Source organism: Charadrius vociferus, unplaced genomic scaffold (genome assembly GCF_000708025.1).
Source record: "Charadrius vociferus isolate BGI_N301 unplaced genomic scaffold, ASM70802v2 scaffold129, whole genome shotgun sequence".
In the NCBI taxonomy this organism is placed as follows: domain Eukaryota; kingdom Metazoa; phylum Chordata; class Aves; order Charadriiformes; family Charadriidae; genus Charadrius; species Charadrius vociferus.
Window position 1 is genome coordinate 108,813 of NW_009661374.1, and position 21,760 is coordinate 130,572.

The following is a 21,760-nucleotide window of genomic DNA, read 5'->3' on the forward strand; positions in this document are numbered from 1 at the left end:
ACAGACAAATTTTGCAAGCAGAATACATGAAAATGTGTAACGGAAAAGCTGTTATGTTGACATCCTTAATGAAAAATATATTTGGAGATGGTATACTTGCCGTGTCTTGTCGAAATGATGCAATTTAGAGAGTTATTATGAGAAAACCAATTGTTTACATTCATGGAGGCTTAGCACATCAAATCGGAAGAAAACATTTTGATCATTTAATCTAGCCTTTAATACAATCCAGTTGAAACTTGACTCCTTGCTTCTTTTTGAAATCTGTCCAATTTTTATCTTATTTGATTTTTGGACTTCAGAAAACTATTTATATCAAATAAAGGCTTTATATAATCTCTCTACTCCTTGATGTAATCCCCTTTTTTGCATCCAGAAGGGTGCTACCTGCTCTGATGGTAGTGTATGACAAATGACTCTCGTCATCTGATTATTTTGACTTACTGTCACTGAAAAGAATCACTGTGATTGAAGTTCACTATGCAGCCAGGAGGGTGTCACCTTAGCAGTAAGGCAAAATGTCTTTATTCTTCCACAGTACATGTAAACAGAAAGTTTGTATGAGAACAGCAGTCATCTGTCACTTGCGGGTCATATAATTCTTGAACAAACTTCTGTAATCTTTTTACACTACTCATTAAACACTTTTCAAGAATTTATTTTCTATTTACAGATACAATTTTTAATCTACCTGCTTCTTTACTCTTTCTTGTGACCACATATTTATTTGCAGTAGTTTTAGCTAGTATAGTTTTCAGTAAATTTTCTCAGAACAATGTTTACTTGCATTTACTAGTTTATCTGCATCCTCACCTTTAGTACTTATCTGGCTGGGGGCAGGCATCTGTATCAGCTTTCATTGAACATATTTTAGCCTAATGATTCATTAAATGACCTGGATCTTAAAATTTTGTAGCAAGCTGACCTGACCCCCTAACAGGTGTTCTCAGGGTAAATTTCTTACTGATTTTCATTATTGTTTCCCAAAGCTTTCCTTTAAAATGTTAAACTATACACTATTTTCTTGAGTCCATCTTACCAAAATCTTTGTCTGCATGGTATCTCCTCCTTGTTACGTACTGTTCACCCAATATTTGTGTTATCAGAAAAAAAAAGATATTTTTTTTTTTTTCCTCACAGGTCAATGTAAGAAAATGGGTGAGTGTTTTAAAAAAGGAAAAGTTGTACTGAAAAGAATCAGAAATATATACTGAGTGGATAGCTAGAAAGGTTTTAAAACTTCGCTTTTCAGAAGGGATTACTTGATTAGGATTAAACTTTGGCTAGCCGGGTTTTAATTAATTTAAATGTGTGTAAATTTCACTGCAAAATCTTATATGTCATCAATTCAAGAAGCTTGGGTTTTGCAGTCGAACATTGCTTAAATAGATAAGACAGATAAAGGATTAATTTCTATGTATTATGACAACTTTCCTTGATCCCTTTCTATGTTTGTTATCAAATGCTTCATTATTTTGCAAACGTTCACTTCAAGGCAGGTTTGGCCTTCTTTCAATTTATATGTGAAATAAGTAATGAATTTATGACAATTTTATTTAAATTAACATTAACTTGTAATTCTGTAATTATTTATCTTTCACTTGAATCTGATATGAACAGTGCTTTCAGTACCTTTGATTTGGTATTTGTATTTTAATTTTTATTTTATTTATTTTAGGCAATTTTAGTATTGACTGTATCATTCTGCTATATATTTCAATCAGATTGATGTCTGTTGTAATTATAAAAGTCTGATTTTGCTTTCAGTCGCATGGTCATGCATAGTACCACTTAGTGACACATATAAATGGTGTCTTATCCTCTAATTTACCCTTTATAATATTGACCAAGAAGACTTCAATTAATATATATCATATGAACAAGAAATACAAGTATTTCAGCTAACTTGGTCTTGTCTTAATGGTTGAAACAAGAAATTCAACTATTCTGAGAATGTGTATTTTCCTGCTAGGTTTATCTTCATGATAATAATTCTTCTCTTTTTTTTTTATCCTGGCAATTATCATTAGTAAGTTTTTAATATTTTTTTTCTACCTTGCATCCTCTCTAGATTTGATTAATTTTCTTCTCATAATGTTTTGTACTGAACAAGTAGTTATTTCTTTCTAGTCAACTAGGTACTAGTTAGCTGCTTTTCCCGATAATTGATTTTCCTTGTGCTGAGACAAAGGTCACATAAATTAGGTGTCTTTTTAACTAGGTGTAAACCTGCATTTCATGAAAAAAGATCACTTTGTATTATATCGCTTTTTGAGTCACTAGAATTGACTCTTTCATTTACCTTCTTTCACTGGACCAGAATGATTTCTTAGAATAAAACCCCATCCTCTTGTGTTCCTCTTGAATCTTTGAGACTTCTGCAGGGTATCACAGAGTTACATTCACCTGAATTTAAAGACTACGAGGATATAGGGCAACATTTCTGGAAAGGAAAGTTTCCATTCCGCTATATAGTTGCTTCACACAGAATTTTTTTTAGACAAAAAATGTTCCAAAATATTTTTAAATTTTCTTTACTCTTCAGAAATCTCTTTGCAAGTGTGTTGGATTTTGTCATGTTTTAGGCTAAGCAGTTGTTGATGAATGTGTTGATACCATTTTTTACTTCCTTTGACATGGTGGTTTTAAAAGACTGCTTTCCTCTGCAAGATCCAACTTGCACTCCACATAAGGTCCCCATGGGCAGGAAAAAAAGTGAAGTCCCACAACCATTGACAACCATGACCACCGTTTCAGAACTAGTCATGATACTTTTTGCACATGAAAAGCAAACATCTTATTGCACCTTATTGCATCCAAGCTACAGTCAAGCTTCAAGAATAGGATATAAGATCATACACAGCTTTAAAGGTATATTTCCCTCCAATGTTATTTAGATGGTACTTATATCAGAGCTACAGAATATAAATACTGCATACCCTATCATTTCTGCTCTGACACTCAAATACTGATTTTTGTGGCACTATTTATTGTGTCATTAAAGATGGCTCCTCACATGTTAGCAGCCATGGGCAGATTCAGTAGGCTGGTATACCTGGTCAAGTTGAGTGACCCCCCTGTACAGTGAGTGGTTGGTTAGTTTGTGGTTTTTTTCTTCAACAACTTTTAAAAATGTGGTTATGATAATATACACTGATGTTTTCCAAACAAACTTAAAGTATTCTGCTCACATATGATATAGGTTCTTGTTCTACAGTCATTGAATAAACCACACATGCATGTGATGAGCTTGAAGAAGCCAGCTAACTTGGCAGAAATTTGCTGAAAATCATAAAGACAGCTCATACTTGGAAGACCTCTCTTTAATATTCGCATGTTGAAATCTAACAGACATAACAATAGTGGTGCTGTAATGTTATTGAGAGAACCAGTGAAAATAGTCTTGATGGCATATGCAAGAAAATTATTTTCCACTCTGTAGTGCTAATTTTTTCCAAATTGCTCACCTGTATTACATTGACAGAATATTTGCATCCACCCACGTGTAAAAGAGTGATTCCGTTCTCTAGATAACTCAAGCTCATGTTCATAGAGTTAATTAGCCAAACCAAACATTTCAGACTGCTAACTGTTCATGTGTCAGTCTCCTTCAGATGCGGTATGGGTGCTTAGCACTGAAAAGAATTTATTTGCAGTCTGTCTCAAATTTCTAAAAAAAACCCCAGAGAGAGTTATCTTATTATACTGTTGTCCTGAGTGCTAGAGATATTTACAGTTTATCTCCAGTGAAAAACTGAAGTTTCTAGTTGTTTGGATTTGTTCTTCTTCTTCTTCTAAACCACCCTATTTTAAAAGGAATTAGTGGTGTAAAGACTTTCCCTTCAGAGAAGAAGCTATCAATATGAAATAAAACCAGTTGAAACAAATCCAGTGTTTGATTTCAGATTAAATTTTATAGTTTGGTGATAGAGGTATACACTGAAAGTTAGAGGAGTGTACTGCATGTTTCTGAGCACAGATACGTAAGGATACTGTTGCTCAGTATATGTTGGCATTGAAATGATGCTCTCTCCATTCCTTACCTTTTCTAAAAAATATTTACATTGAATACTATGAATTAACTAAGTGTAGAATTAGATGTGTGATTATATATGTGAACGTTTTGAGTATATGTAATTTAGACTGTTCTTGCACAAGGTTTATAAACTTCTATGTTTTAAATCTTGTGAGAAAACATCGATTTATCTAGCTTCCCAGTTTCAAATGTAAGCTAATGATATCAAAGCTTTATTTACCCACATCCCTTTCATCTTTCTCATTATTCATAATGCCATTTATCTTTCTATTTGTTTCCATATTGTGTGTAGTTCTATATGTATAAATTTAATTTGGGTAATTCCTTACTGCTGAGCGGGTCAAAGTTTTGCTACAAAGTTGGCAAATTTCACATGTCAAGAATAGGCTAAACTAGAAGCAAGATTAATTTGGATGAAGAAAAGGGTTGTTTTCAAAGTGTAATCACTCTCCCTTAGGTTGCTCTTATATCAGGACAAGCATACTTGATAAAAATACATGGTAGAATCCCTTTCCTATAGCCTAAGTTAATTTGGAGTGGGCATGTCTGAGTAGGCATTTGGAGTAGGCACAAGTCTGAGGTTTTTTTATATCTGAAATGATATAAATTATATGGTTTTGGGTCTTTTTGCACCTTCAGAAATAAATTTTAGGATTTAGTGTAGCTAAACAATTTTATTGAGTATTTAATCCAAGTTTAATATGGTGAAATATATTTGAGCTAATTACTGTTGATAAAAAAGTTCCAGACATTTTGGAAAATTCTAAAACCACAAAATCTCACAGCTGAAATGGACAATTTTTCAATTGTCATGATTTCACTACCTTGATGGTGAATGTTATTTTCACATAAGAAACAGTTGCCACAGGTAGCTGTTTTCTTGGCCCTTTTTTTATTATTTTTTTTTTTTAAGCAAGAGGTGATTGAACTTAACTTTTTCTTCTTGCAAAACAGTCCAAATTCTTAGACATCCTACTGTGTCATTTAACAATAGTTACCATTATAAAGTGTCCCCTAATTTCTAACCTTTATTTCTTTTGCCAAAGTTTAAGGTCACTAATTCCTATCCCCTCTACAGAAAATAACTTTTCTAGTTCCTTTTTGCCACAACTTCATATGTGTTGAAGACTTTTATCACTTCCCTCTCGGTCTGTTCTTGCTTAAGTGGAACAACTTATATTCTTTCAGTATTTTCTCATCCTGTTTTTTAGACCTTGGTTCATGTTTCTCCTGAACGGCAGTATTCAAAATTGAATGGAATACAGCAAGTTAAGCATTAATAGTGTCAAAAATATAAAATGATAGAGTAATTTTAATGGGAGGGGACCACTGTAGGTCCTCCAGTCCCAACTCCCACTCAAAGCAAATCCAAGTGGGTCAGGTTTTTTTTGTTTTGTTTTGTTTTGGTTTTTTTTTTCTCAGTTAATGGTGTGATAATGTTAAGTCTAGTACCTGTTCCCCTATAATATCCAAAGCTTAATTTTATAGAGTTGCTATCTAATCAACACTTTTCCTCCTGAATTTCTGCAATTTATTATTCATCTGAAATGTGGAAATATTCATTCATTGCTTTTGAATGCCATTTTTTTTAACTACTCTTCTATTTTCTGAAACTTACCATTTTGAATTCTGATCCTGTCCCATTGTAGAGTGAATACACACCCAATTAATATCTTTTCTGTTCAAGAATAAGAGGAAATATTTAACCATAGCCTCTAAAGCATTATCACTTATTATAACTTTCCAGATTGATAATAAATCTCTTTCAATGAAGTGCATATTTCTGGACAGTCAAATTTTTTCATATTTTTAGGAAGAGCAGGGTGACTTTGTGCATAACATGACATGATGAATTTCCTCAACTTCTTCCTTTCTGCATAATCTCTTAGCTTTAGGTTCCCACAAATGAAATATTTTTACAATTTGTTTAGGATAAAAATAATGTTTTTCTAAAAATAATTGATCAGTCTACAATTTCATAGCCCTCCTTTGTCCAAGTTGTGAAGTTTTTTGGATTGGGAAGTGTTTAAATATAAGCCTTTTACAGTCTACTTGAAGCCTCCATAAATTCTTGAAGGTAATGCCTAGTGAACCTAAAATTGTTAAAAACAGTTCTTCTGTGAATTCATCCTGAAAATAATTAAAGTTCAAGGACTCACTGAAGCTGTCTTTTCCTACTTCAGTCTAAACACTTTTACATGTGTTTCTTGTGTTCGTTATGTACATTATCTCATCAACATTAGCTTTTGCAGAGCAGACAGGCAGAGGAAAACCATCAAACTGTTTGATTGCCTTTATAATGTCATTTCATGGTTTCCTTTTCCTGCTGGCCAACAGATGAACTAGTTCCTAGAATTGCCTTTAATCCTTGCTACTATAACGTTGCTTTTTATGCTTAAAATCAATTGCTAATTGTACTGTACTTTTTGCTTTGGCATTTATGCATTTGTCCCTGAAAAAATATTATGTTTGCTCATTGATTTTTCTGTTTGCCCTTCACATTCTGAGTTACATTTAACTTCCTCCACACTTCCTTTTCTGAGATTCAGTTCACTGAAGAATTTATGTTTGGGTCTTGTTGCTTCTTTTTCTAAAATTTCTGTGTTTTGTCTTAGCGTAGCTTCTGCTTGGCCAGTAGTGTGCTTTCTTCAAGGAATTCTCATTTCACCTGAAAAACTGTTTTCCTTACAGTTGTTTTCTATGAGATATTTCATATCATTTGTCTGAGTTTATTAACAACTAGTTTCATACATAGTTTTTGTTCTGTCACTGTCTCTGTTTCTCAAGAATTATTCAATGATCCTTGTCATTTAAATCACTTTCAACTTTCATGCTTTTGGTCAGGTCCTTGTTCATGTTAGCACTATATCTAGAAGAGCTCTCCTGGAGCCATTTGCCTATCTATTGTTTAAAAAGTTTCTGTCAAAACAGTAGAGTAGTTTCTCTGGACAATTTATTTCATGTTAGATTCCTTGTTAATTGCATGAATATCAGTGGTGTACTTGAAAAAAAAATATGGCCTTAACTTTATTAATTTCAATAGAAGTATATAAAAATAGAATCTCAGAAGAGTCTTGATTCAGTAGTTTGTTTTATTTTGGAAAAAAAAAAAAAAGTAAGCAGCAATATGGGAACAAATATATTCTGAACACACTTCTTTTAAGAGCAAGAGATCTCCTTGCTTTCTCCTTTGCATTTTGGGTAAAATCTTATATGCTGAAGCTCCAGTATTATGAAGTTCTAACGCTTAAATCACGGGACGCCTCAAGATAGATGTTTACATCAGGAATGCTGACAAATCCTTATTAAAGCTGTCAGATGCCTGTAGAATGAAGTGCCTTTAACCCCGCTGAGTGCTGATGTGGAGATTTAGGGCTGTATGAATTTTGTTAAGATACCCTGGAGAGTTTATCTGATTATTCATTGAGAGTTGTGTTTGGTGCAGTAATTGCATCTACTACCATTTGTCTTACCTTACTTGGTGCTTATTTTTTTATTATTGTAAAAAATGAAGAATGTCTGTGTAAAACATGAGCAAAGACTGAGTTGTGTATTTAACCTATCACATACAACTTGAATATTGGTGCCGTATTGTAATGGAAAACTCTACCATTTGTATTTTGTCTTATTCCCTTCAGCTTTGTATTTGAGGAAGGTAACAGAAACAGATATAAAAATCCTATATTTTTCTAAATGTTGTTTCTTCTCATAATTATGAATATTCTGCCAATCATTTTAATTTGTCTGCTGTTCTGTTTGCATATCACTTTATGCAAAAAGGTCACATTGTAGTTTAAATTAAATGTAAGAAGATAAATATTTAAAGAAAATAAATACCATTTGCATGGAATGTATGTCATGGAATTTGCTTTTTGGGTTAACTTTTTTTTCTGGTTTTGCTGCAGTCTTGTAAATGGCAGCCTATAACTGGAGGCAGCAGAACAGTAGATGATTTTACTAACTTTTTCATCCCCCTGTGGGTTTTCTGTACGTTATTTAACAAAGCATTGAGAAAACAGTTAAAATAGTTGTGTAAAGAAAAGTGTAAAATCTAATACTTGCAGCATTTGATTGATGTTTGGGGTTTTAATTAATTTTTTTTTCAGTTGCCAAAACACATTGTTTCTGCATCTTAAGAGGCTTACAATGTCCATCCAAACAATGCATTTGATGTTAATCTAAAATGTAATTTGTTAAGGAGCACATTTAAATTTAGTGTTTATATGAATTCCTTGAAGATATGTCTAGTCTTTACAAGGTCTTTTTTTTTTTTCAAAGAAAAATGAGAAAAGAGGTCTTCTGACTAACTTCGATTTGAAGATAAATAAAGACTTTAGACAGACGTAACCAAAAGCTAAAAGGATTCTACTTTTCATTTTAGTGCTTTGTACAGAGAGTGGTGTCATGACAGTGTGCTAGTTTAGGTTAAAAAGAAAAGAAAGGTGTGGGGGCAGTCATTATCCATTCTGTCTTTTTAATTTTTACAGGAAGAGCCATATGTTATGTTCAAGAAATCTGACAAACCCTTGTATGGAAATGATCGATTTGAAGGTTATTGCATTGACCTCCTCAGGGAGCTGTCTACTATCCTTGGATTTTCCTATGAGATTAGACTGGTGGAGGATGGAAAATACGGAGCCCAGGAAGATGCCAGTGGACAGTGGAATGGAATGGTTCGTGAACTAATTGATCATGTAAGTTAACTTTTGGAAGCTTTCTACTATTCATTTATATTTCAATTCTGTCTATACAAATTGTAAAACTTTTATGATAATGCTATTTGAATAGTACCGTTTTTGGAAAATGCAAATTTTTAAACAAGTAGTGCAAGTAGGTTCACATCAATGGTTTCTGTAATGGATATGTTTGTGAAACGAAGACTACTCTGCATCTCTGTTTTGCCTATAGGCAGTGTTTGTTTCTGCCAAACTGGTTTAGCTCTTTTGTGGCATATGCCTAAGTCAAAATATGGAATAGATAGTATTCAGTATTTATTTCTGAGGAGAAATACATGGGGTTTTGTGACAAAACATATGTCTTCATTAATCAATAGAGGTCAGGCCTACTCTTCCGAACTTTGACTTTGTCTCAGAGAAATTTCTGTGTATGTAGTGTAAACACACAAATTATTTTATGTACACAAAGAAGAGGAACATCTTTCTTGAAACATTCACAATGAAGTGCAAGCAATAAAATGAAAAAAAACAACATATACTAAAGCAGCTAAATAATGCAATGTGTGTTAATACAAATACCACTACAATTGTAAATGAGTAAGGCAGGCATTACTTTGGTCCTTCAAAGCATGCTCAGTTGGTCATGCCAGTTGAATTCAGTCTCTTAGAAACATTTTAGTCAATTTAAAAATTATCTCTCTGTCCCTTTTTGCATTTATTTGGGCAAATTGCTCGATAGAGAAACATTTGATCAAAGAACAAGATAAAACATTTCCTGCACATCACTGTCATTTAAAATAGGACAAAAGGGAAACTATTTTGTAGCTAATTCAAGAGAAACCTCCTAAACATGGCAGAAACCACATGAATAACTTGAAGAAAAATATTGACTAATCTTGTTTCAATTTTCTTCAAGATTTCAGCAGATGGGCAGAACATGTGCTAATCAAAATATTCAGATTTACTAGAAGGGTTGTTATCTTTGTGTTTTTCTAGTAAATAATAATCTGGTATGGCTGTTGCAACAGATGTTGATTATGCCTAGCTTCACACTTTTAAGTAGGATGTGTGGGAGTATTATATTTAGATTATCTTTAAATGTGTGTATGTATTACACCTAGTACAGATACATAGAAAGCAAACATATATTTAGCTAGACTCTCTGTCCAGCCCTATACACGCATATTTTCACACATGTATAAATGCATAGGCATGCATAGCTATTAGATTTGATGGTTCTTAGGTAGTATCATAATCCAGAACTAATTTTCCATGATTGGGATGGATATTGTGGAATTATTTCTTATATAATTCTTCAGAAGCAAAGAAAAATCACATTTTGTTATGCTTTTATTATCCAACCCTAAAGCTTTCTTGAACAAGCACTAGTATGGCCTTCTAAGCTTTTCACTAACATAATCTTGAAATAAAATACATTTGAAGAAGTTGCAGCAGTAAAGTGCTTTTGCAATCATTTCCTACTGATTAGACAGAATAGAACATGTGTTGTAATGAAACTCAGATTAAAATTTATTTTGGCTTTTGAAATGATGTTTACTTAGGAGTCCAAAAAGTTTAAATACTATGCTTAGTGCATCATGGAAGACGTAGTCTAACTTCTTAACCTGGGTCATAACCTTTGCTAGCCTCTCGCAACTTCTCAATTGTTAAAATTTTCCTTTAAATTTTTCACTGGTTTTATCTATTATTTTTGTAATCTATTTGAATACATGCAATTTATTTATGCATCAGTGCCCTTTATATGACTGCATGTTATAGAATTATAAAATAGTTTAGGTTGGAAGGTAAATTACTAGTTCCAACCCCCCCGCCATGGGCAGGGACACCTCCTACTAGGCCAGGTTGCTCAAAGCCCAATCCATCCTGGCCCTAAACACTTCCAGGGATGGGGCCTCCACAACTTCTCTGGGTAATCTGTTCCAGTGCCTCACCACCCACATTGTGAAAAATTTCTTCCTTATATCTATTTTAAATCTCCCCTCTTCCAGTTTGAAGCTGTTAAGCTTTATCCCGTCACTACATGCCCTTGTAAAGAGCCCCTCTCCAGCTTTCTTGTAGGCACCCTTTAGGTACTGGAAAGCTGCTATAAGGTCTTCCTGGAGCCTTCTCTTCTCTAGGCTGAGCAACCCCAACTCTCTCAGCCTGTCCGCATAGTAGAGGTGCTCCAGCCCTTGGATCATCTTTGTGGCCCTCCTCTGGACCTGCTCCAACAGGTCTGTGTCCTTCTTATGTTGGGGACTCCAGAGCTGGATGCAGTACTCCAGGTGGGGTCTCACCAGAGCAGAGCAGAGGGGCAGAATCACCTCCCTCAACCTGCAGGCCACGCTTCTTTTGATGCAGCCCAGGATATGGTTGGCTTTCTGGGCTTTTTATTGGTACATTTTATTGGCAAGCAACACTTCAGACCTCAGAACCGATGCACAAGAATTTAGAGAAGAATTCCAGCTAGACAGTTACCACTTCCGATGTTTCCATGTGCTTAGTACTTCACTTGGGCCATTAGCTTACCTTTTTGGTCTTTCTTTTCCCTTAGAGAACATTTTTTAACTGTTAAAAAGGTGGTGGGTTTTTTTGTTGTTGTTTTTTTTTTTTTTTTTTTTTTTATAAAGCAATGTAATAAACTCAATTGCTTTTTTTTTTGGAATGGTGAAATGATTCTGTCTACATTTTTCAATCTGAGTTTTTAATTAAAGTAAATAGACAACAGAATAAAGATGGTTCTGAAAGTTGTCACAGTACTTACATCTACATTTTTTGAATATATTTTATTTTTATCTGCTTGTTATACTTTTACTGTCCACCACTTAAGTTCAGAAAGAAAGGATACTGTAGTAGTTTGTAGCATTTGGAATTCAAGTGTAAAGAAAATGGATAATTTCTGTATATTATGTATGTAGAAAGAAAGATGCTCAGTTTATATAAAGAGAAGAAATACCAAATAGAATCTAAATTTTTATATAAACTCTTAGTACTTAGTCGCTTTACATAAATGCTTGGACTCAAAAATGTAAGTGAAATGAAAATAATGCCATCTGAACTGAGCCCAGCATATAATGCCAGTCTCAGGCTTGAAATTCTACACTGAACAAAGAATGAAACCTTTACATCAGGCTTTCTGTATTTTCAGTCTCCTTTCCTACAGTTTGCTCACATTTCTTCTTTCTTCGATTGTTTTACTCAGTGTTCACATATGCCATCATTGTGATATTGGTCTCCAAACAACGACTGTTTTCCTTTTGAATAAATGATAAATACTGAAAGTGAAAAATTAGTTCAGTGATTCCTTCCCATTGACAACTGACTGGTAATGAATTCTTGTTGGAAAAGACAGTGGTGTCCATAGCTGAAAATGGAAGAGAAATATTCACTAGGACAGCAAATATAGATGAGATATCCCTGTGAAAATATTTTAAATTTAATTTCTTCAGTTAAGCAGTCTGACTTCTTTGCCATAATTTTTCATTCAATGTTTTACCCTCCTCTCAGGTTAATTGAAAACAAGGGTGTTAGATATTTGAGGGAGGGAGAGCTAAAATCCAGGTATCTCCATCCTTTACGGGTACATTCTTCTTAAAGAAATATTCTTTCTACTGACTTGCTCCCTTTGGTTCAAGAACTTTATTCAAGGATAGATTTGCTGAATTGATTTTGAACTGAATTATAAATTGTGGAGATTTCAGTTTGTTCTGTGGTACTAAAAGTTGTTATGGCACTGTATTATATTGTATGACATATAGTGTGAATGTGTAAATTATGTTCCCCCATAGCTAGAAGATACTGATAAAATAAAAATATATAATTTTGTTGGGTTTTTTTTCTGTTAGACATTCTACTTCACAGCACCAAAATTACTTCAAAGCACACTTATTGTGGGTTCTAAAACTGGCAAAAATTACTATTTTATATTTTCCAGAGACATAAATGAAAGTGAAAAGTCCACTGGGAAGCAATTTGTTATTATTATATACCATTAAAAATAACCTTTTTTTTGGTTCTCTGAATCATTCTTCTACAGCACAAAGCTTATGCATGACAAGTAGACTTTAAGGCTTGCAGATCTTTTATGATTCATAAATAATTATAGAAAAGGTCCAATTTTTAGATCATGACCATTCTTTTATTATATGTGAGGATTAAATGAGAACATTTCTTCATATCTGAGAAAAGTAGGATTTTCAGCTTGTACAAAGTTAAAATTTATGCTGTTGTGCGATTGGAAAGCACTGCTTAATTTAAATTATCTTTAGACATAACTGTGTTTTACTTTAGTATCTTTTGAATTTTTTAAAATCAATATCTTACTAACAAATGCTTACACACAAAATGTTTAAATTTATATAAATAGTAGTGGCTTTCTATTCTCTCAATAATAGAATAGTTTCAGATGTTTATATAATCCGTTTAAAATGTTTTTGGAGACGTCTTCCTCCAAAAACTCAGGCCTTAAGTTTAGAACATTCTTCTATATCAATCTTTTAAAATATTTATTCCAATCACAATAACAGTCATAAAATTGTTAATGGTTATTTCTCCTTTAACATGTTTTCCATTAATCCCTGGTATAAATTAACCACATGATCACATAATGATATATCAGAAAATAAAAATACATAGGAACATATCATAATGCAGAAGGGATTCTAACTCATATTTCTGCAAAAAATCTACTTTTTTTCCCTGACCTATCTTTCTCATCTAAACCTGCATCTCAGACTTGTCTTAATGCTCATCTTGGCTATCTTGCTGTCAAATTCAGTTGAACAGCACCAAACCTTATCTCATTATTTTTCAGTTGTCTTTTTTATTTCTTCATTCTTGTCACTGTTCCTAATACCAACATTCTTATAAAAGTTCAAGACCATAAGGGAGTCATTTTCGATGTCCTCCTCTTTATTTCCCTTTCTATAGAGACTGTGTTCATATCTTGCCATATCTTCTATAAATCTTGAAAAATCAACCTTTTTTTTTTTTTTTTTTCCTTTTCTTTTCTTGCCCATACAGTAAAATAGTTCTCAGGCCAGATCTTTCTTTTGTACATTTGCCTGCAGCAGCGACCCTGTTTCTGTCTTCTAAGAGTTAATGAATCTATTTCTTGAACTCCATGTTCCTCACTGATCCGACCTAACATTTTATATGCGTGCTTTTCTCTTACTGTGCTGCATCGGTACTGTTGTAATTGCTTTATTTCCATATCACTATTCCTCTTTGAATCATGAGATTATCTTTAAAACTCCTTGATATTTTATTTTTGTGTTCTGCAGAAACTGTTAATAACAATTGTTCACATTTCGGCAGAGACTTTGACTCTGAAATGAATCCTAAAATAGATTATTTTTATTTTGTTTTTCCCAGTTAAGGGAATTTACTGTCTGTAACTGTTGCAAAAACATTGTTTCATTAGAAATTTTTTTGGCAGGTATTTTTCAATCAATTAATGATAAGTGAATTTCTTTCTGAAATTTTTTGTTCTGGTTTTGGTAGTCTATAGAGGAAGGGAAAAAAAATCTATTCAACATTTTAATTAAAAGAAATGATGATAAAATTCAAACTTTAGGATTAGATGTTGAGTTTGTTGATATATTGACTCCCAGGCAATTTGGAGTCTTAGTGACTTTCCTTTTGAAGACTTGGGTGAAGACTTGTTGTGGTAGTCATGGAACTTTTTGACTTCAATAAAATAAAAGAATTCTAGAACACAAGTTTTTTATCAGTTATCATAGGAATAATTCTTCCTCTGCTACTATATCATGTCAACAGTGAGATACCAGGCAATAATATGCATATTTTACATTTTTCTCTACTTAAGTAAATAAAAAAAGTTTTTTGTTAGCGGAAGAAAGTATTAATTTGATATTGCTGCTATTCTCTCTTAGTTCTCCATACTTTTGGTATTATTTTTAAGCTCCTTAAAACAGATGCTACTCACAATATATTAAAATACAGTTGAGTCTAATGTTAAGACTTTTCTTGTCTGAAAAAGAATCTACATCAGGTAAGATATCTTTCCACCAGCATGTGCAAAATGAGTGTGGTTCTTTTGTGAAAGTACAACATGCATTCACTTGTGCAAAAAAATCCCAAAACTGAACAAAAAAAAAACCCCAAAACCAAAGAAACTCAGAGCACTGCTTAATTTGCTTTGTTTTCTGTTTTTCACAAAGATACTTATTTGCATTCTTAGAAGGGGGAACTGGGTGCATGTAATTGCAGTATATTATTTGGCAACAGTTTGAGTTTAGTTCTTACAGTCTGACTTTACAAAAAATGTGTTTCTGCATTCTTGAGGTGGTAAAGCTTTCTTTATTGTAAGTATAGAAGCTGTTGAGTTTTTTATATTTCTTGGTTTTGAGGGACTTCTCTTTCTTCAAATATGCTAACTGTAGAAAGCCTAAGTACAATACAATATGTTAATCAGTTTAAAAAAGAGATCTTACCTTTTTTTACGAATAAATTTGATATTGAAATTTGCAATTGATCATCAATACTAAGAAAAAAAATTCCTATTCTATCTTCCTTTAAAACAAAGATGTATTTCCTATAAATAATATTGTTGTAAAGCCCTGGTAATTCTGGGTGGATTTTCTTTATTTGGATAAGTGGTATCTTTGACTTGCATCCATTAACATATTAAATGGATACAATTTTGATGACTGTCTTCAATGCATGTTAAATTATTTGCTGAGATAACTAACATTATGTTGATCTTGTTAATTTTGACTCATTTTAAAAAAAATGAAGTTTATCTGTGAAAAGCATAGAATTTGAGAGGGTAAACTGTGGTAGTTTTATGAAACAAGGGCAGCTAGTGTGTAATAGATGTGAAAGGTAATTTTTGACAATAACTACCTTTATTCTCAGTGTTTGTACATAAACAAGGTACTAACATTTGCAGATGTTCTCAAAGAGGACAGAGAATTTTGATGAGAACTCCTTTTTTTCAGACACATTTTTAGAACCTACTTTATATCTTACATCAGGCTTCATAACATCAATTTAATCTTGAGTACAATTCCATAGATTAGAATGTTGTGCCTCAGAGGGGAAGGGAGGCTGAGAGAGACTAAGTTCAAGATTAAAATGCCTAACCAAATGCTTTGGTAAAAGGTACCTGTTGAAGCACTACCTATGTAGGCTTCTGTTTCAGCCAGTAGAGACCTAGTGAAAACAATCATACCAGAACTGGGAGGTAAATTTGACATCTTGTAAAGCTGTGTCCAGTGGAGTAATTTAGGTTAGATGCTCCATGATGTCAAGCACATAAGGCAGCAGATGTGACAGAGGACATTCAAGGACAGGTTGGCTATCCGAGGCATCTCTTATACAGTAAGAGAACACAAAACACTTTTCTAGAACTTGGTCAGCTGAATTGCTCATCTTCTGTATTAATTAGACCTTCACTGGCTGTCATGGGAGTTTAAACTGTTACAGATCAAGTTGGTAGCCCACACGTGAGCTTCCTTAAGCTGTCCAGTACAGCCACATGGTGAGCAGATCTAAAACCTATGGGCGACACTTTAATTGATGGAACAACAACTAGAGGCATAGGGATATCATGTCACAAACTCTAGTCCAATTCAGAAAAGGGGCTGGAACAAATGCCCAGGAATTGGCCTTTTGGTGTTAGCTCACACTTAGGTTTTGCTTGAAGCAATTGTGAGGTTACAATCTGTCTTTACAAAATTATATTTGTACCACACTTGTTATAGTATTCATTGAGTTTTAATCTTTTTTTTTTTTTTTTAATTACTGTCAGTAAATGTGAGTAGATAAATTCCACTTTCAACAAATTATACTAAGACTTTTCAGATTGCTGATCCTTGTTTATGCAAGCAATCATCATAGCCATTTTCTCACAGAACGATGCTATTTTCCAATTATTTGTTTTCATTGTCCCTGTCACCTATCATGTTTGTATTAGGAGCTGGAAAAAATAAGGATTACCATGAGAAAATATAATGTGAAAAACAGCTGTCTGAGAACCTTTATCCGTTAAGAAAGAAAACAGTAATTTTGCTAACAGTGCCTTCATAACAAGGGGTGGGGTTTTTTTCCTAATTTTCCTTTACCTTTAAATAGATCAGTTATACTGTCTGGATAGAACTCTGGTTTTTCATCTGGTGGTATAGTTTGATCAAATATTTTTTTTATTAGCATGATAGCATAAGATAAATTATCTTACAAATCTTGGTTTAAATTAATTAACTCATTTCTTAGATAAAATATCATGGGTTTCCTCTATTTTTACTTGACGTATAACCACATCTATTCATCATAAAAAGGAAAAAATCTCACCTAACAATTTGCATGTGCTTCAGTTTCACATTCAAAAATAGACTTAATAAGGCCTATTTTGTTTTTTGGGGTTTTTTTTTGTGTGTGAAAAATATATTATTTCTGTTGATGGGACAGTTTACATACTGCACAACATTACTCATCAACACAAATTATATTCTCAGACAAAAAGTTATTTTTCATTTCTTATGACAAGGAATATTCAGGCTGTACAGGCAAAGGGAAATATGTAAGAAAGAGGAGAGAGAATGTAAGTACTGCTCTTCGAGGTGGCAAAGAGAAGTGTTACAGAGATCTTTAATGAATAATAGGAAGGAGTGAGTGATCATGCGAGTGCAGTAGATGATGTAATAGATTTATAAATTTATGTCAAGGGAATTCCAGTGGGACTCGAATCTACTTCCCTTCTAGTGGAACTCAAACCCACTAACGCACCAGGAGTTCTGGTGGGACTCAAACCCAGTAGTGCATCTCTGTTTCTGGTTGGACTCAAAACTACATTTGTGCCTTAGGAGTCTACCGCTGACTGAGGAGAGAGACACAGACAAAGTATAGAATTACAAAGGACTTTTTCTTAAGCAGTGTGTATGCGGTGCCCAGCCTAATGCTTGGGGACCCTGATATTGAGGAAAGCAGGATTTATATATGTTACAATATTGTTGTGCGAACCGACCAAATCATCTGTGTTAAGGGATAGGCTAATCAGTTACCACAGTTTGTGTAATAAGTGTGTGCTTATCCCATGCAGGATCAGTGTCTGCTTGTGCCATGCAGGTGGTTGGTGGTGTGTGTTAATCTTCATTGTTTTCTAAACCTATGCAGGTGGAATGGTTTTGTACTGGATTCTGGTCAGTTGCTGTTCTGAGAACGTTGAGTTCATTGCTTGGCTTGGGTCACAATACTTTTCCATTGTCTAAGAGTCTTTCTTTGCAATCCGCTGATGATGGTTCTTAACACTTCGCATCTACATTTTTGACATGAAGGTGGAAAGTGTTCAGGACCCCTTCTGAGGGAGGGTTTCAAGGAAGTAAGGCTACAAAAAACTTGTTTTGAAAACTGTGACATTTCAGGTAAAACATAACCTAAATATATTATATTCCAGGGAAATGTTTTAATGTTATGTCTGTAATACACTGAGGAAATCTCAGCTCAGTATACAAGGTGTAATAACATATACAAAATTCTGAACATTCACAAACCACTCGCTGGGTTTCAGTTTGAATGAGTATTATTGAGAGGAACATAAATACTCAGATCAGCAGAAGCTGTAATATTTTACTTGTCTTTGAATGGTTTTCACCCGCAGAATCCATAAATCTATCTTGATTTTGGAGTTTCCAAGTCTTCTTTGCTCATTACAGATTTCATTACAAAATGTCCTGTTCAGCTATAAAACTTTCACACTTTTTATAATTACTCCTTTCCTTGTATGAGTTTACGTGGGATACATTAAGCAGTTTTGCATTACAGACTTGAATTGTAATCTAATACATAGTGTATAGTACTTACAGAAGAGTCTAAGCTCTAACTTTAAAATACTACTGTTTGTATTTCAGTTTTCTTATCCTTATCTGCTTGTATTTTCAGATGTCTTATGTTTTGTTTATAATTTCTGTCTTTCCTGATTTATCTCCTTAGCCATTTGAAGGCCATCTGTTCTGAGTGTGTTTTTATTCCTTGGTATACATTTCCTTCCCTTGCAGATTAGACGTTACTGTTCTATGCTGAACCATTCTTCTCTGAATTTCCACTAATCATTATTAGTTACATTTGTTATGTTGGCAGTTTTCCAACACAACCCTCTCTTTAAACAAAGCTACTAATTCACAGTATTTAATATTTGAAAATAGTATTCCAACTCCTTCCAGCTATTCTGTGTCACAATAGGGTATCCATAATTCTTTAACTGTTATGTGCCAGTAATATATTTTTCACGTTTATGTTTACTGTTTTAAATATTCATATTATATTCCAGTTATTTTTTGCATGCTTTATTTTCCACACTAAAGTAGCATTTCATTTCTGTGTGAAATTTTTCCTGGCATCTATAGGATAATTTATTATGATAATTTTTAATATGCCAGAAAATATCACTTCTGCTTTTTGTGCCTTTCAGTCTAATTGCTAATTCATTAATCCAGAACTTCAAGTGCTCTGACCTTTTATTTCCAATGTCATTTGTCCCAAGCTGAATAAGCAGCAGCAGGTGTCTCCCTAACAAGCACCTAACCATGTCTCTTTTGTTGCTTGAGCTTCTGTTTTTCACTTGAAGTAAACTGAATATATTCATAGACTTACAGAACCTCTCTGCACGTTCTTATCTTGCATGTCTGAATTTATCAATGTAATTCACTAAAATATGCCATACTGTGCATCTACTGTTCCTCTTTTGGTTTTTTTTTTGTTTGCTTTATGGTGAAAGATCAAAGAGAATGCTTTTCTACAGCTGACCATAGAATTATTAGCAACTACAGCTTTTCTACTACTTCAAACCAATAGGCAAACATTGGTCTCTATACTCACTTACAAGATGGCACTTAATTTGCACATCTACTTAGTCACTCTCTAATAAAGGCTGTATGTGATATTCCCATGGAAATATGTACAAACATATCCTAACTCAGAGTAAATGTTATGCAGAAAATAAACCTCAGATGGAGTGCAGCAGAAAGTGTTGTGGAAAGCCACAAAAAAATGCCAGGGAAATAAAAAAAACCTCAGTAATCTAAAATGTCAAAGAAATTCTAAGACAGAAGATTAGGTTAAGTGTGCAAAATATATGTATTAATTCAGTCAGGAGCATAGCAGAAGCACATATAAGAATTCCCTATTAAATGGCGGGCAAGGAGTGTGTTACTGATTTCAAGTACAGGACAGACTGAAGATGTAGTTTCCAACAAAAAAGCAGTTGAGAGTGAGCAATTATTTTCCAAAGAGGAAGGAACTTCCACACAATCTGCATTTAGTAAAGCAAGGTACAGCAATATTTCTAGTATTACACAGAGAATAATAATAATTACACTTTCTCTTAATAGTCATAGAAGTTATTTATTACATGATCTTTTGAGCTGATCATGTCCTATGTTTCCCAAAGAAACCGGATGAAAAATTTTAAGTACATTCTCAAGTTATTTGACACCAGAAGTGGTAGGAGACTTTCACAGTGAAGTCTTCTCAGTAAGTGCTTTGAGATGCGTGAAATTTTTCTAATGATCTGTACTCAGGGGGCTGTTTATCTGAAATTTCTTGAGACTAAGGGTAAGTGAATATTGCCTTCCTGTTCATTTAACTACAATATGCCTAAGCAATGTTTTCTACAATTGGGGTATTATGGTTTTCTAATTTTAATTTTCAAAATTTTAATTACTACTAATGAACTAATGCATCCCTACAAAGAGGAAAGCAGGCAGAAAAGCCAGGAGGCTTGCGTGGATGAACAAGGAGCTCCTGGACATGACCAAAGGGAAAAAGGAGGCCTATAGGGAGTGGAAACAGGGCCGAGTAGCCTGGGAGGAATACAGAGGAATCGTTAGAGCAGCCAGGGATTGGGTTAGACAAGCTAAAGCCCAGATAGAACTAAATCCGGCCAGGGACATTCAGACAAACAAAAAATTCTTCGTTAAGTATGTCAGCGAGAAAAGAAAGACTAGGGAAGATGTGGGCCCTATCCAGAAGGAAATGCAAGAGCTGGTTACCCAGGACAGAGACAGAGCTGAGGTCCTCAACGACTTTTTTGCCTCAGTCTTCACTGACAAGGACTGCAGCCACACTACCCATGACACAGAATGTAAAGGCAAGGATTGGGAAAGTGAAGAACAGCCCACTGTAGGTGAAGATCAAGTGCGAGACCCCCTGAGGAACCTGAAGGTGCACAAGTCCATGGGACCTGATGAGATACATCCACGGGTCCTGAGGGAACTGGCAGATGAAGTCGCTAAGCCCCTAGCCATCATATTTGAGAAGTCATGGCTGTCTGGCGAGGTTCCTGACGACTGGAAAAGGGGAAACATAACCCCTATTTTCAAAAAGGGAAAGAAGGAAGACCCAGGGAACTTCAGGCCAGTCAGTCTCACCTCTGTGCCTGGCAAGATCATGGAGCACATCCTCCTGGAAACTCTGCTGAGGCACATAGAAAACAAGGAGGTGATTGGTGACAGCCAGCATGGCTTCACCAAGGGCAAGTCATGCCTGACAAATTTGGTGGCCTTCTATGAAGGGGTTACAGACAAGGGAAGATCAACCAATGTCATCTAACTGGACTTGTGCAAAGTGTTTGACACTGTCCCATACAATATCCTGGTCTGTAAATTGAAGAGACATGGATTCGACAAATGGACCACTCAGTGGATAAAGAACTGTCTGCACAGTCACACTCAAAGTGTTGCAGTCAACGGCTTGATGTCCAAGTGGAGACCAGTGATGAGTGCCATTCCTCAGGGGTCAGTACTGGGACCTGTACTATTCAACACTTTTGTCGTGGACATGGACAGTGGGGTTGAGCACATCCTCAGAAGGTTTGCCGATGATACCAAGCTGTTTGGCGAGGTAGACACGCTGGAGGGGAGGGATGCCATCCAGAGAGAACTGGACAGGCTGGAGAGGTGGGCCCAAGCCAACCTCATGAAGTTCAACAAGGCCAAGTGCAAGGTCCTACATCTGGGTTGGGGCAATCCCAAGCACAAATACAGGCTCGGCAGGGAATGGCTGGAGAGCAGCCCTGAGGAGAAGGACCTGG

General features: G+C 34.5%; 1 protein-coding gene across 1 annotated transcript in view; it reads left to right on the forward strand.

Moving 5' to 3' along the window:
• Positions 1 to 21,760, forward strand: part of GRIK2 (glutamate receptor, ionotropic, kainate 2) — a gene marked incomplete at its 5' end in the record, with an annotated part of 284,674 nt that overhangs the window by 105,040 nt on the left and 157,874 nt on the right. The window contains one exon of the mRNA XM_009893855.1: positions 8,524 to 8,730. Within this exon, the coding sequence (XP_009892157.1) occupies positions 8,524 to 8,730 (207 nt within the window). The remainder of the gene's footprint in view (positions 1 to 8,523; positions 8,731 to 21,760) is intronic.